Source organism: Alligator mississippiensis, chromosome 9 (genome assembly GCF_030867095.1).
Source record: "Alligator mississippiensis isolate rAllMis1 chromosome 9, rAllMis1, whole genome shotgun sequence".
NCBI lineage: Eukaryota > Metazoa > Chordata > Crocodylia > Alligatoridae > Alligator > Alligator mississippiensis.
This window is the reverse complement of record NC_081832.1, coordinates 68,395,084-68,412,344: the sequence shown is the minus strand read 5'-3', so window position 1 is coordinate 68,412,344 and position 17,261 is coordinate 68,395,084. Positions and strand designations below refer to the sequence as shown.

Here is a 17,261-nt window from a genome sequence, read left to right as displayed (position 1 = left end):
TAACTTACAAATGGTTAAAAATTATTACAACTAACCATGACTTATAACCATCTATAACAATTTCTAACAGCATACTTATTATGCTGGATGAAAGTAACAATCTCTGCTTTAGGTCACTTAACACTTTCCAATGAAGGCCATTTTCAGCTGTTTATAAAACATCAAACAAACCGTTCGGACTGAAAGTCTCTCTGCTGGGCATCTGTCTCAGGCTGAATTTATTTGTGAAAGTTCCAGCCAAAACATTTCACCTATTCCAGAGACAAAGTTTTAAAAATAAAAATGAAGCTTTATTATAACAGTTTCCAAACCTTTTCTAGTTGTAACCCCACAGAGAGTCAGGTAATTTTATTGACTGACACCACACGCAGTTCCCACTGTTCATGTGCTCACAATAAATAGGGAGGTTGAACATACTGCACCTCACGCGTTCTTAGGTTTGACATTCCCATTAAAATCTTTCGGACCTGAGGGCTAGGGACAGAAGCTGCACATAAATCAGTATAAAAGTGATCAACCAGTTCAAATCTGTAACACAACAGAAGTTTAGCGCACACAAACCGCTTTCAAAATGGCCAAAACCAGTTTAAAATAAACTTGGATAGATGTAGTATCAGACTTCACTGATTTAGGTTAAATCAGTTTATTGAACTTCTGTTCCAGATTCCCTAGAGTCATAGATTGTAAGGCCAGAAGAGACCTTGGAAGATCACTGGGTCCAGCCCCCTGCACCAAGCAGGAAAGATAACTGGGGGTCAGGTGACCCCAGCAAGTTATCCATCTAGTCTCCTCTTGACGATTTCCAGGGTAGGTGATTGCACCACCTCTGGAGGGAACTTATTCCACCATCTGGACACCCTGCCTGTGAAGAAGTTCTTCCTAACATTGAGCCTGAATCGATCTTCCAGGAGTTTGTGGCCATTACTCCTGGTTTTCCCCTCAGGTGCCCCGGTGAACAGTTGCTCACCAAGCCCTTGACGTACTCCCCCAGTGTAGTGGTAAGCTGCTACCAGGTCCCCTCTCAGCCTTCATTTCCTCAGGCTGAAGAGTCCCAGCTCCCTAGACTAACTAGCACCATGAATGAAAGGTATCTCAGGGTGATACTAGACCACAGTATGAATATGAGCCAGCAGTGTGATGCTGTAGCCAGTGGGGCAAATAATACTCTGGCATGCATCAATCAATGCATCTCCAGCAGAACCAAGGAGGTGATTCTTCCACTCCACTCAGCACTGGTGAGACCGTAGCTAGCGTACTGTATTCAGGTCTGGGCACTGCACTTTAACAAGGACGTGGACAAGCTTGAGAGAGTCCAAAGACGAGCCATCCGTATGATCAGAGTCTTACAAGGCAAGCCATACGAGGAAGGGCTGAGGGAGCTGGGACTCTTCAGCCTGAGGAAATGAAGGCTGAGAGGGGACCTGGTAGCAGCTTACCACTACACTGGGGGAGTACGTCAAGGGCTTGGTGAGCAACTGTTCACCAGGGCACCTGAGGGGAAAACCAGGAGTAATGGCCACAAACTCCTGGAAGATCGATTCAGGCTCAATGTTAGGAAGAACTTCTTCACAGGCAGGGTGTCCAGATGGTGGAATAAGTTCCCTCCAGAGGTGGTGCAATCACCTACCCTGGAAATCGTCAAGAGGAGACTAGATGGATAACTTGCTGGGGTCACCTGACCCCCAGTTATCTTTCCTGCTTGGTGCAGCGGGCTGGACCCAGTGATCTTCCAAGGTCTCTTCTGGCCTTACAATCTATGACTCTAGGGAATCTGGAACAGAAGTTCAATAAACTGATTTAACCTAAATCAGTGAAGTCTGATACTACATCTATCCAAGTTTATTTTAAACTGGTTTTGGCCATTTTGAAAGCGGTTTGTGTGCGCTAAACTTCTGTTGTGTTACAGATTTGAACTGGTTGATCACTTTTATACTGATTTATGTGCAGCTTCTGTCCCTAGCCCTCAGGTCAGAAAGATTTTAATGGGAATGTCAAACCTAAGAACGCGTGAGGTGCAGTATGTTCATCCTCCCTATTTATTGTGAGCACATGAACAGTGGAAACTGCGTGTGGTGTCAGTCAATAAAATTACCTGACTCTCTGTGGGGTTACAACTAGAAAAGGTTTGGAAACTGTTATAATAAAGCTTCATTTTTATTTTTAAAACTTTGTCTCTGGAATAGGTGAAATGTTGAACAATGTAGAAAAAGTACTAGACTGAGCACTGACCCCACGGGACACTGCTGCCCACTTCTTGCCAGAATGACACAGGTCCATTCACTACGACTGTCTGGGTCCTATTCTGCAGCCAGTTTCTCACCCACCTGACTGTCTCAGAGTTAAGTCCACAATCCTCCAATTTTCTCACGAGGACATCGTGGGATACTAGATCAAACGTCTTTTGGAAATCTAGGTATACAATGTCAACCTGCTCTCTCATGTCTAGGTGGCGAGTTACCTGGTCATAGGAGGAGATGAGGTTGGTAAGGCAAGACTTGCCCAAGCCATGCTGGCTGTCATTCAGAATCTTACCTTCTGCAAGCTTATCACAGCTAGACTCCTTGATGAACTTTTCTAGGATTTTCCTTAGGATGGAAGTTAGACTCATGGGCCTGTAGTTACCCTCCCAATTCAAGTTAATTCTCAGTCCCCCAGTTTTCAAACAAAATGTGAAATCAGGTAATTTTCACAAAATCAGCAAAACACACGCGCGCGCACACACACACACACACACACACACACACACAAGCCCTGCAAAAGAGCGGGAAAGTGGGGCTCAATGTAAAAATAAAAGGTTTTGCTTTTCTGCACACCCCCCCACCCCAGCTGTCATTTTGGTGAGAGGGCTTTCCTTATGCAGTGGGGTGGCGACACCCTGTCTCCATGTCTGTACAGACCTTGGGGGTGGGGGGGGAAGCAGGGCTGGGCCGGGAAGAGCAGAGCCAGGGCAGGGCAGGGGCAGGGGGCAGTGTGGCCCAGCCAGTAGGACAGCAGAACAGCAGTGGCCTGTCCTCAAGCCTGTACGGGGGGAGGGGGGGGGAGGGGTTACAACACTTATTTTTCCCCCGGTGCAGGCCAGGGTTGGGCAGAGAGTGGAAACCAGGCCGGGCAAAGGAGCAGTAGGGTGGTGGCAGCCCATGCATCTGCCAGAGGCCCCAGGCAATCAGTCAGAGGCATCAGGGGGTGGGGCCTCTCTGCAGCCAACCGCCTTGCCGGGTGGGCACAGGGGTGCCCCCGCATGCTTGGCAGTGGACACGGAAGTGAACATGAGCCTGCAATACGATGCTGCGGCTAGTAAAGTGACCAAAACGCTGGCTTGCATCCATAGATGCTTCTCAAGCAAGTCCCGGGACGTCATTCTCCCCTTGTACTCGGCCTTGGTGACGCCGCAGCTGGAGTACTGCATCCAGTTTTGGGCCCCACAATTCAAAAAGGATGTGGAGAAGCTTGAGAGAGTCCAGAGAAGAGCCACGCGCATGATCAGAGGTCAGGGAAGCAGACCCTACGATGACAGGCTGAGAGCCCTGGGGCTCTTTAGCCTGGAAAAGCGCAGGCTCAGGGGTGATCTGATGGCCACCTATAAGTTTATCAGGGGTGACCACCAGTATCTGGGGGAACGTTTGTTCACCAGAGCGCCCCTAGGGATGACAACTAGGTCGAACGGTCATTAACTACTACAAGACCGTTTCAGGCTGGACATAAGGTAGAATTTCTTTACTGTCCGAGCCCCCAAGGTCTGGAACAGCCTGCCACCGGAGGTGGTTCAAGCGCCTACATTGAACACCTTCAAGAGCAAACTGGATGCTTATCTTGCTGGGATCCTATGACCCCAGGTGACTTCCTGCCCTTTGGGCAGGGGGCTGGACTCGATGATCTTCCGAGGTCCCTTCCAGCCCTAATGTCTATGAAATCTATGAAAATACTCCAAAATACTCCTGTGGGACGCTCCATCCACCCCAGCATCACAGCATTCATGAGCCACACCTGGTACCTTGAGGTACATAGAAAAGAAACATTCAAAGCTGTGTCTATGGCCAAATCACTGATTCTCCAAATCAGCATCGAATCTTCAGATCAGGATTTCACCAAATCAAATCGGGACAGCGATCCGAATCAATTAATAGAATCACTGTCCCCAATTTGGGCCGAATCCAAATCGAATACAGCCCGTTTTGCACACCCCTATTATCACCTCTCAGGGCTGGCACATTTTCATAAGTACTTCACACTTATTTCAATATGGAACTTCAGTTATAACTATTAAACTCATGTCTACATCTGCATTTCCACTCAACTGACATAGGAACAGTGTGGTCAAGAACATTTATACAAAATGTACTTTTCATGAATTTATCTATTTGTATTCTTATCATAAAGGATAATTTACTTAAAATGACAACTGTATCTCTTAAGAATTTTACAGCATACATTTTCTGTCTCTAGATTATAGTCCATGTCATGTTGCAAATCTCATTTGTAGTTAGTGACTCATCAATTCTCAGTTTAGGGAAATTCAAACAATGTCACGGAATTTGTGAGTGACACCGCAATGAGTCACTTCCCCCTTCAGGCAGTTCCACTTAGCACAGAAATGATGTCACAAAATATAAGAATGTTTTCTAGGTAACAATGTACCTGAATTTTTTGTTTGTTTTCTTTTAACTAGATTAAACCTCGTTGCAATAGCTTATAAAATGAAAAAAAAAAGTTGCTCAACTGCTCATAAACAGTGGTCCATATTCTTTTCTCAGTTACACTAGTCGAAGGGTGGGAAGAAACATACCTTTTCATCTGATTTAAAAGGGGAGGGGAAGTTACTGCTTAAGAGCAGGAAGCACCTCGTATGCTTTAGCTGTCACGTTCGAATGATCCTGTAGCAATACAACTTAGCTATATTGTCCTATATTTGACCCTGGATGAAGCAGAGTTAAATTTGGAGTGTATTTGCTATACTTGTATGAAACAAGCAGGCATAATGGCTGCACAAAAATCTTGTATCCATATCCCTTGATAGCAAGACAACTAGGATGTCTGTCTATATTCCAAATCAAACAATTTAATGGGTTTACACTTAAATTAAGATTTGTCTCAAGAGTTCACTTCAAAATGCTAGTATCCCATAGTTAAAGGCTCATACAGGTAAATACATACAACCTATAAGTCATCAGAGAAAACCACTGTGGCATGTACTGTTCCAGATAACTTTAGAGCAGTCACTGTGTATGCACAGGGCTCAGTCATCCTCAGTCAAACAACCATTAAATGCACTTAACTCTTAACAGCCATCTTAAAAGTTGCCTTTTGTCCAAAAACATTTTACCCACTATTTGTAATTGTAACAGTCAGTACCAGCTGAAGAGGAAAAATTAGATAACTGTTGAATACAATAGACAGTCTTTAAAAATGTAGTTTTTCTGGCTCAAGTTACTGTCACAACTCAAGTGCCATGTCTGAAATCAAGCGCTTACTACTCATTCAGCTACGCTAGAATAATCAACCACTGTTACAAGAAATGTTCCAGTAAAAACGCTAATAAACTTCAAAGACATAAAAGGTAAATGGTTCCCTCTTTCTTACTGTATTTCTTTGATGCTTTCAAAAACATCCTGAACTACATGTGGGGACACAATCCTAGGTTTTTAACTTTGACAGGTCTCATCTAGCCACAGGAGAAAGTTAGTTTGGGACAAGGGTCACAACAACTCTGAAGTGTTTTTGTTCCAAATGACTCCATCAAGCTCTCTACTTGGGTCTCAAGCATCCAGATTATATTTACTCCATAAGGAAAAGGAAACCTCTTTTTATTATACCAGACTCAAAAAAGATAAATCAACTCTTTCCATTCTACTTCCTATTTCTGTTCCTTATTTATTCTATTTATCTTTATAGGGGGTGAGACAGACATTCTTGGGTTGAAATAACTTCTGTGCAAGAAGAGCTAGGTCTAATCTGTGCTTTCCCAGGGACTATATTTTTCAATTCAACAGTGCTACATGCTAGGGGTGTGCAAAACGGGCCATATTTGATTCGGATTCAGCCCAAATCAGGGACAGCGATTTGATTCGTTGATTCAGATCACTGCCCCAATTCAATTTGGCTGAATCCAAATCTGAAGATTCAATGCTGATTCGCAGAATTAGCGATTCAGCCACAGACACAGATTTAAATGCTTTTTCTATATACCTCGAGGTACCAGGCATGGTTCGTGAATGCTACAATGCTGGGGTGGATGGAGCGTCCCACAGGAGCACGGCGAGGGACCCCCCACATGCTCAGCAGTGAACCCAGAAGTAGACTGGAACTATTTCTGGACCACTTCCGGGTTCACCACCCAGCACACTGGGGGCCCCTCTGTGCCCTCCCGGCTCGGCGATCGGCTGCAGGGGGATCCCGGGTGCCCACCCAGACTCAGGAGGCACCAGTCGCTGCCAAATTGGGCCAAATCTCCGTAGAATTGAATCAGCGACCGAAGCTTCACACAGCCCTACTACCAGAGCCGACCTGAGCAGGGTATGGGACCTGGGGTAAATCAGCCTATGCAGGGCCCTGCCCCCGCTCCAATCCCATGGGCCCCGAACTGAAGAAGCTGCGTCAGGAAGGGAGGGGGGTGTAGTAAGTGGTTGGACATGGAGCTGCTGCTCCGCCCAGCTCTGCGCCACCGCTGCTCCGCCCAGCTCCGCGGGTTCCCCAAAGCACAGTGCCCGGGGCGGTCACCCTGATTCGCGCCCCCTCTCCCCCCCAGACAGCCCTGCCTACTACATACCTCCCTGCAGCAGTGACACACATGACCCCGCACATTCGTGTCCATAACCTTTGAAATTAGGTTCTCCAAGGCTTAAGAAAAAAAGAGTCTGCCTGGACAGCTAACAGAACCATATACCGTTCTCTGGGTCAGCCATTCTAAATGCCAGTGGGAAGGATACTGGTACCCATGACAACAGAGGCACTTATACCATTAGTGCCTCACATGGGCTTTCAATAAAGCTTGGTGCTATAAGGCTCTCTAAGTCCTTAGGGCCTACTTCTATATATTGTTAGCTTCATCCCAACTGCTGAAGACAAACTAAAGGTGTATTCTTCAAAGTTGAGGTACAGTGTCATCAGACTTGGAGAATTGCATCCATCTACTCTTTGTGACAAATTATTCCCCAAGTGACAGGAAAAGGTACAGAAGATTGAATAAAGAGTATTAAAATCAGATAAGCCAGACAGAAGCTAGATATTACTAAGTCTCAGGCACATTGTTTATTACTTTGAGAATTTAACCTTTATAAATAGGATCCTTTCAAACAGTGCTTCTAGACCATCAAAAATATCAGATTTAGCTTAATCGTGTCTAGAAATAAAGGAAGCTCATTCAATGCACTTCGGAGATCTGTTCTGGGCTGACAAACATGGAGATACTTTCAATCCCACTAGTATCTTTTATTCAAATCTGTGAAAAACATAATGGAATGCCAAGTTAGAGACAAAAACAACTCAAATCCATTTTGGAAAGGACCTGTGTATTAAGAAAATCAAACTGCAAACATACTTTGAGAGTTAACAAGATCAGCATGCAAGTCTGGCGATAACGCAATCATAATTGGCCAGCAGATCAACTCAGCAGTATTCATAATTGTAAAATAAAGCCAAATACAGCTTCTCATATTATCTACAGAGAGGCTAAACTTACCTTGCATTTGCTACATCTAGGGTGAAAGAGTCAGGCTTCAAGCACTGGCTAAACTTCCATACGTTCCTCCTGCCTTCATCCTAGGCTTCCTATTAAATGGAGGTGCAAACACCAAGAGTACCTTAGCGGCTGACCTAGCTAGGTTTGCACAGGATAACCCAAAGAGAAAATGAACATACACCAGATGACTGACTGAGGAGTACCAGACTAGTCAGCACTGGCAGGTCTCAAACTGCAAAAAGTAAAAATAATTTTAGAAAGGTTGACACAATCATTCTAATCATCATTACCCATCCAGTATAATTTATATAGCTATTGCTGTCATAAAAAGCTATAATTAGAACCAAACCAATTTTACTATAACTTTATAGGATGCTTTACAAAAAGCCTCCTGTTATGAAAGGTACACAAGGAAGCGGCTGAAATTTATAGCGCCATTAAACACATTTTTTAAATCTGTTCTTACCACAATCATTTCAGAAGGCTCCAGTACAATACACTCGCATCCTCGCTTTCCTCCAGACTGCTTGCCAAAACTGGGGGGGAGAAAAAAAAGTGGAAAAGTGTTGTATTTTACCTTTTTAAGCATAAAAATAGATTACAGAAGACAAGTAGTTCAATACCCTCAGGAAAGAGACAGTTCATAAAAACTATCATACATAAACATCTGAATCATTTTTCTGGAATTGTCATTAATAATTTTTAATTTAGACAGCATCTCTCATCACAGCCTCTCCAAGCACTTCTACTAAGACCCAGGAAGCCTTTGTGAAACAACTGTGATTGTATTGTTGTCAAGAGGACCACACTGTACTGCATTCTGCGTCTGTGTTATTTAACAAACACAGCCCTAAAGAATATAAAGAGGGACAAGATGCAAGTGAAAGTACAGAATACCACCAAGGAAAAATGTAGAAGAGCAAGCAATAAAAAACAAAACACAATACATGAAGCTATGTGCGCTAAAGGTTCATTTTTCACTGCAACAGTTAGCTCTTGTTACACAAGTTACTCCACTCTAGTCAGAGCAGCTCAGGTAAAAATGCTCCCTACAGAAACCTTTTCATTCCATCCAGGAAGAGCACACACCAGCTGCTGAAACTTCCTTAGCTGACGAAGGATTTTTGAACTTGAAAGCCTGCTTAATAACTATTCTCCAACTATTTGGGGTGGTCTAATAAAAGATATCAGATTCACCCAAGGAACCTGGTCTCCCTACAGAAACCAGCACTCAAATTACACAGAATGATTTGACTAGTAGCTCAGTGACGGGATTAGTAGCCAAAGTGATGCTCCTGCTACATTCACACTGCATTATGAGCCTGAGTGCCACCAGTATGGGAGCTCTGACCACACCAACAGTCCAGCTGGCCTGAGCTTAAAGCGTGACTTAACAAGCTAGAGATCCATGTGAGAATGGAAGTGCCAGCTGGGGCAAAACTTGAGTTGCAGCTTGAGTTAAACACAGGTCCTAAAAGTAACAAACTGAGAGGTTTCACAGTTTCATTTTTAAACAGTTAAGTGAACCAGAAATTTGGGTTGGCTGCCTAGCCATTGTATTAGGCAGTTTACAAAATAAACCATTATGTCCAATTTATGGGAGAATAAACCGAGGCTCCAAAAAATAAAGGGTTCAAGTTTTAACGATATTTAGGCACCAAACTCCCAAAGAATACAATAGGAATTAGATGCCTCAGGTAAAACCCATAGATAAATGTAGGGCATACAGCTGAGGCAAGACACCACTAACTTAAGCATCTGGTCCATTCAAAAATCCAGTAAGGTATTTTGGGTCTTTATACAGGGCATGAGGAGTCCAAAACCTCAGTAGGCAGGGCGAGCAAGTGAAACGAGTGCAAGACAAAACAGTCTAGGGATTTAGATGCTCCCCCTCCTAAGTGAAATCCAATATGCCCATGATTGTTTATGCATTATATTAAACAGTCATTAGGAGGAAAAAAAAGCCAAAAACAATCCACATCAGATCAAATCCCCCAGAGAATCTGAGTATTACTCTATCTAGTCTCTGGTCCTCAGTGGGGCACAGGCAGACACTGAATGCCTTGCTGCTCAGACTGGGGCAGTCCCAGGAATAACTGTAGGCACCTCGGGAACTTCCAAGTCAAGCAGGAATGCATCTAATGACTTTAAGGGTCCTCTACGGGTGACCCAGAGAATTGTCTGGATTGCAACTTTGTAGTTCAGCACACCTAAGTTTTGGATCAGACACACATGCTTTTCTGCATCTGATCGCTAAATAAAGCATAAAGTCACACTGCAGAAGTAGCAATATAAGGAAAAAGCATCCTTGAAAAAAAAGCAATGCAAGTTTGATCTCTTCATTTACAAATGATGCTGATAACTACTGATGGACCATGGAAAGTGCTGCTATTGAAGAATTCTAAAATCATTGATACTAAACTCCTTAGCACTTTCCACATCAGGAAAGGGACAAAATTAAATAGAAAATACCTTTTTTTTTTTTAAAGTTACACACTAAGCAAGGCAGATATTTTTAAAGGAAGAGGAAAGGAAAGGATTGACATAACAGCTCAATGTGCTAATGCTTCCTGTTTTAGTACGCTGCTCTTTGTGCTCTCTCTTATCAAAGCTGAAGTCTCAGCAGAGACTACAGACTTACAGTGAGACTATAATGAGTTCTCTTTTAGTTCTGTTTTCTCCCCCACTATGACATACAGTTATTTTCTTCTCCTGAAACAATGGCAATTGTTATAGGGAGTGTTAACCAAAACTGATTTTATCTCATCCTGTTCAAAACACTGAACAAGCTTATAACTCTACACAGGCTGACTTGTGTAAATTCCAGTCGCTGGTATTCTCTTCAGGTTCTGCTAGAGGGCAAAAAAGATTTTTTTAAATCTTTGGACACTACAGGGATAAGAGTGGAGAACAGATCAGTAACATTAAAGCTACATACACCTTCAACACAGGCAGAGTTTAGAATTGCGTGGTTTTCAGGGTTTAGTACAAATGTGCAGCTCCCTGAGCCATATCCTTATGCACAGTAAACTGAAGAGAAATAGTAATCCTGCTTAAAATAATAAATCCCAGAAATACAGAAAGAGCAAGGGGCAAGGAGGGGGATTATTACTACTCATATTGCAGTACTTTCCGTGAATCATTCTGAAGTTTTATTTATCAATGTTGCCACCATTCCTGATTGTTATCTGGAGTCCTTGTTCTTTGTTGCACACACATCACAACGTCCTTTGCGGTAGGGCTGTGTGAAGCTTCAGGTGCTGATTCGACTCGGAGGAGATTCAGCCTGATTTGGTGGCCAAATCTCCAAATCCGAATTGAATCAAGGGACCACTTAAAAGGTCCTAATCGATTCAAAGTCTCCCAACCCCCACCCACTCTCCCTGCTCACCGCCCCCCCCCATGGTTGCCCCGCCCGGCCCAGCACCCAGCTCTTTAAAAAAGAGCCCCTACTCACCGAATGCTGCCAGATTGGGGGGGGGGGGGGTGATCCCTACTGCCTCCCACTGCCCTGTGCTGCATGGGGGGCTCTGCATAAGCCCTCCAGTAACCCCCCCACTGTCCCAGCCACCCCATGACTGCCCCGCCTGGCCCCAGCTCCCAAAGCCAGCTGCCATCGGGGCTTCTGGGGGCTCGTGGCAGAGTCCCCCACGGAGCAGTGGGGTAAAGCGGGGATCACCCCCACACCTGTCTGAGCTTTTTTTTTTTTTTTTTTTTTTAGAGCTGGGAGCTGGGGCTAGGAGAGCGGGCAGGGAATGGGGGCTCGTGACAAAGCCCCCCACACAGAATGATTGCCCCCCTGCCTGGCAACAGCTGGTGAGTGCCAGGGTTTGTTTTTTTCAGAGCCAGAAGCTGGGGCCAGGTGGGGCAGCCACTGACAGGGCTGGGAAAGCAGGCAGGGGATAGGGCCAATTCGGAGATTCAGCTGATTCCGCAGTGGCTGAATCTCCAAACCAGATTCAGTCAAATCGAATCGAGACAGTGATCCGAATCACCATACTGAATCACTGTCCCCCGAATCGGCTAAATCTGAAGCGAATACTGGCCGCTTCGCACAGGCCTACTTTGCAGCTGTTAGTGTGTACCAGTATCCAGCCAGCAAGGAGCTCTGTGGTCTGGAGACAGGTGAGCTTGGCGTCCCTGCTACAGTGTCAGGTAGCTGTTTGAAAGACGCTTTCCTTCTCTTGTTTCTCGTTTGATATCCCCTAGTGCCATCATTCATCCCACTGCCCTTGGGGTCAGAACTGGATTCAGCTCAATAAGTTCTTTGCAGTCCAGCCCCTTGTGTTACAGGAGCAGTCTGGCAGGCTGCTGCCACCAAGTTCAGGATGAGCAAAGACATGAGTAACGGCCTTGGAGCTTCACATTCTGTGGAAAACTCCAGATACCAAACAGACTTCAGATATACTTTTAAAGAAAAGCTGTTACTGAAATAAGTATGAAAAAATAGATTATACAGCTGTGTATGATGCCATCAGTGTTAGCTAGATATTAAATAATATATATTCTATTTTTCTAGTTCTAGATAGGAAGTGGTACCTTTTCTTAATGGTAGGTGCAGATTATACATTTTATTTTGACCAAGCTGACCAGGGTCAAACCTTGAGGTTAAATTTATCTAAGTAGACAGGTGATAGGCTGCATCCGGACTTGGGAAAAGGTTGAGATGAGCTCTCACACAATAGCTAACCACAATCTAACCCTTCCCCTCTCCCCCAATGTCCCTGAACAAGAACAGATCACACCTCCGAAAACTATTGTTTCACAGGCTCTCCACAAACTCAGGGTGCAAATGTGTGTGAATTTGCATTAATTAACTTTCAGATCACATTTTCAAGGTTAACTTCCTAACCAAGAGCTCAAAACTGTTTTTAAAATGAAATTTTAGATTCTGAAGCACAATTCTACAGCAGAGAATGAATTCCACAGAAAACTATTTGACTATGAAATAAATTGAACCCTGACAACAAGTATACATGGGGTATTGTTCAAAAAACCACTATTTAATGCCCCACAGTTTTCTCTATACAAATAGACAAGCATCGAATCATGTATAATTTTGGTGAGCCAGTGAATGAGAAGAAAAAATTAAAAAAAAGTGATGGCATAGATAGTATGACGAATGAATGGATACAAGAAAACAAGATAGAGAAGCAACTGAAGGAATAGCAAGTCAATCCAGAAAGTACACCTGTAACTTTAAATACATAAGATATTCCAAACTTATGCATGGATGTTCTGTAAAAAACGTATATTCAAAAACCTGTACTTCCCAGAAACAATGAAAGGTTTAAATGGTTGGCTAACCATTCATGGAAGGGAGTGCAAAACCTTTAAACATTCCTAATAAACACAATAACTGAGACAACTTCATGCAACTATTTTAATGAAACCCAAGATTTTTTCAACCAAAAATATTAACATTGTAATTATGATAAGCATTATGATAAAGTATTATAATCAACAGGAGCATTGCAATTTGAACTGTCCAATTCTGATTTCACTAATGTATCAGAAAAGATACGTCCTTCAAATAGAATGGGTGCCATGAAGTTACAATGATGATGACTAACATTTTCATTTCTTGTACTGCAAGAGGCTGCTGGAGTATGATTTCCACAATGAAATCTCATTTTCAGAGTGGGGCACTCATACCGAGCAGCTGCTGCCTTCTGTTCACACTTTGCCTATACCATGTACAGCCCAGATATCATAATCTCTAAAACAATCTTATATATTTAAAACAGGTTTGCCTGCTCTTTCAACAATGTGCACTATTACAGAAGATAAGGACATTCATGCAATTCATCTCTAAACTATGCCTTAGATTGGCTGGAATTACATTTTAGTAAGTCTGCCTTTCCCCATCACTGTGCAAACATGCCTATTCGAGGTGTCCTTTACTCTTTCAATATAATTCTTCTAGGACTAAAACACAAGGAAGTCCTTTCATTAGCTATGAAGTAAGAAATTACTTAGTAATGCCTTATGACTGTCTATGTGATTCTAGAGTACAGTTAAGTTTCCAACTGTTGTACTGTATATGACTTTCTTTAATAAGGCCTTTTTTAACAAAGGGCAAAATAGTTAATATATTCAAATGGATTAGTTATAAAAGATACATAAAATTACAACTTCTTAAACAGGTTCAACAATTCAGCGAGTTAACGTTAATTTCACATAGCACAAGATTAAAATCTAACAGAGAATCTCTCTGGAGAGGTATATACAATTCCCATGAATGAAATTAATTTTTAAAAAATGACAACATACTTTTTAGTTCAACTATTTTATTTCTCTCATTATATAAGCTCATTCTTACAACAAGAAGCAATATCCTTTTTTTTGACTTCTCAAAAAACCCAGTGAGTGCTTTTATTTTAAACCCTATATATGCAGAAAAATATGATTAAATTGTATTCCCCCTGAACAGTGTACAAGAGATTTAAGCAATCTATTTTACCTGTTTTATATAAAGAAAAATAACTTGGATAACTTACGTAAACTTTGGCAGAAAATTCTGTCATTCACAAATTCTTCCCTTTACTGATGTTGCAACATTTGAAAAACTGAGTAAATGACAATATGCACTAAAGAAAGCAAAAAGTACTCTAATTGTAACAAAGGTCAAGTGCTCTGTAAACTGGAGAAAGTATTTGGCCATCATAGATTAGGGCTGTGCGAAGCTTTGGTAACATATTCGATTCAGAGGAGATTCGGCCCAATTCGACGGCTGAATCTCCAAATCCAAATCGAATTGGGAGACCCATTAAAAGGTCTGAATCAAATCGGAAGCCTCCAAATCAATTCAGAAAAGATTTGGTGCTGCTTCAGAGATTCAGCTATAGACTAAACAGGCAGCAGTCCTCACCACACTGGACACAGCTACCTCCAGCTGATAAGTCTGTTGTGGTGGGTGGAGGGGGGGATTGGGGCTGGGACAAGCTGCCCAGCCGGGGGGGGGGGGGGGCGGGGGGGGGGAAGAGAGTGGGACGGGACAGGACGGACAGACTTGGGAAAGGGGGCAAGGGATGTGGGCGCAGGAGCACTGGGAGCAGGGGCTATGCCCTGCTGCCACTTGCCCAGCCAGGGCAGGGGCGCAATGCAGATGCAGCTTGCTTCAGGCAGAAGGGGGCACGCAGCAGCAGAGCATAGCCCCCGCTCCCAGCACTGTTGCGCATGTATCCCACACCCCCCACCCCCTCCTCAAGTCCCTTGCCCCCGCACCCTGACCGGGCAGCTTGTTCCAGCTCCGGTCCCAATCCCTCCCTCCCCTACACCCCTTCCCTCCTCCCTCCGCCCACCACAACAGATTTACTAGCTAAAGGCAGCTGTGTTCAGCGAGGTGAGGACTGCTTCCTGTTTAGTCTATGGCCGAATCTTCGGATCCGATTCAATCAAATCGAATCAGGACAGTGATTCGAATCTCTGAATCAAATCACTGTCCCTCCGAATTGGCTGAATCCGAATTCGAAGCGAATACTTGCCACTTCGCACAGGCCTAGTATAAACAGGTTACATTCCAATATGAGAAACTTGATATGAACTACGAAGAACAAATGATTCACTTTTGCAAGTCAATAAGGTCAAGTTTAGTCAGTCTATTGACCATGCCACGTGCTGTTGTATTGATTGTACTGTGAAAGCTGAGTGCTCTCTCTCAGATGAGAGGGCTGGTTTGTTTGATTTTTTTGCTAGAATTACCAAACTTTTAAAATAAAAATAGCAATAATAGTGAAGAAACAATGATTAGAGTAGGAACAGAGTAAGCTATAGAATTAACTCATGGCAAAGGATTATGTTCATCCTTCTGGGGAGAATTACAAAGGTAATGGCCACTAGTATCGATTACATTTACATAACTATTGGCATAGCATGTGTGAAAGAAAAGATGTATTTACAACACAGCTTCTTCAACGTATCCATCTGTCCACAGAGCTTTCACTTGAAGATTGACTAACCAATACTGGGGTTTAAATATTCACTTGATTGGTGAAAGTCTTGGGCTACAAATGCACCAACACATTTACTGTGTGGTGAATTGGGTTTAACACACAATACACAACCATATTTATAAAACAGTCAAAACCAAAGTAAAATTATCACCCAGTAACCTTGTTCTGTGGGAAAGTTGTTATGTAGGATGTGATGTGTTTCTATTTCCCTACTCAGTTTCATCCTTCAATGTAAACTGCCTGCCCCCCACACCACCTAGCAGGCAGGGGCTGAACTAGCACTTACTCCTGACAGTCAATTAGAGACAGCAGGGTGTATGTTTACTTTTACTATCAAAAAACATTCAGGGTAAATTACTCAGCAATTATTGTTGTGTGCCCTCATTGGATAAGAATGCTAAAATGGTTTGGGTTGGAATTAGTTGGCCATTTGATTATGCTTGAAAATGAAGTTGTGAATATTTATAAAAACAAGTTGCCTGAAACGTGTTTATTTGTACTATAAACACTGATACTGGTGCTAATCAATTAGTAAAATTAAAGGGCAGGTTATTTTGCAAGGTTTCCTAAGGTATACTTTTATAAATTTATGTTTATAAAGCATTGTTGTGGTAGTAAAAGAAGAAACCATATTCTGCTTAATTTGTAATAGAACTATGTTCTGGAATCATCATCATCATCTAGCCCTTACTGGATACTGCCTAGAGTTTGCAAAGATATCTTTCAAGTCAGGATACAACTGAAGGGGATTCCAGGAGAATACAATAAAAGTAAAGCTCCTGTAGAATTCAGCAGTATTGCTGTGAAATGTAGTCCCTCATTGCTATACAGTGCATGGACCATGAATAACATGATTAAGCCTCTTAAGAGTTAAGCCTCTGTGTCAGGTATTTAAAAAAAGCTCCTCAGTTAACCAAACTCAGGAGACTTCCATTCCACAGAAAACTTTTTTTTAGGGTTGGTGACAACTACCTTTTTGTTTTTTTCCAAATTAAATGGAAACATTTTGACAAACATTCTTTGGGTGGGATTATTTTTACTTGTCAATAATTTATAATTCAATGTGCTTTGTCTGGAGACTATATTTAATAATGACAAAAAGATGGACAAGATTTTTCAATACTTTTTTTTTTTATATATATATAAACTTGCCTTTAAGCTGGGTTTAGCATTTACTATTTTCCTCTCATCCTAATTACCGGTCATATAAAGTTTAGCAATCACATTCCCTCTACACATGCAAAAGTATGCAACTGCAACAGACAAGTACATAGAACACATTGGGCTCTATCATATTACACAGTAAAAATAAAAAAAAAATGTACTTGGCACAGACACTAACAGCATACCTGTACATAATAGTCAGAAGTAGAAAGAATTTTTTCCCCACTTCCATGAGAAATTACACATCCAATTAGATCCAGCACATGGCCCTCCCGGCCCATTCCCAGCCTGCATGGGAAAGGAGCTCCTTCCCCTTCTTGCGAGTTCTCCTCATCACTACCTCGATCCAGAATGTAGCTGAAGCTGCCCAAGTTACCCAACCCCAGGATAACAGCCTTCTCCTGCAGCAAGCCAATGCAGGAGCTCTAATGCAGTAGAGAGGGAATAAGATGAAATCTTGTTATTAA

The 17,261-nt window shown here is 42.7% G+C and overlaps 1 protein-coding gene across 11 annotated transcripts in view; it reads right to left on the bottom strand.

The window, feature by feature from the left end:
- Positions 1–17,261, bottom strand: part of RAPGEF6 (Rap guanine nucleotide exchange factor 6) — a 232,239-nt gene that overhangs the window by 136,197 nt on the left and 78,781 nt on the right. For all 11 annotated transcript variants that reach the window (XM_059712860.1, XM_059712858.1, XM_059712855.1 and 8 more), the window contains exon 5: positions 8,142–8,211. In XM_059712860.1, the coding sequence (XP_059568843.1) occupies positions 8,142–8,211 (70 nt within the window). The remainder of the gene's footprint in view (positions 1–8,141; positions 8,212–17,261) is intronic.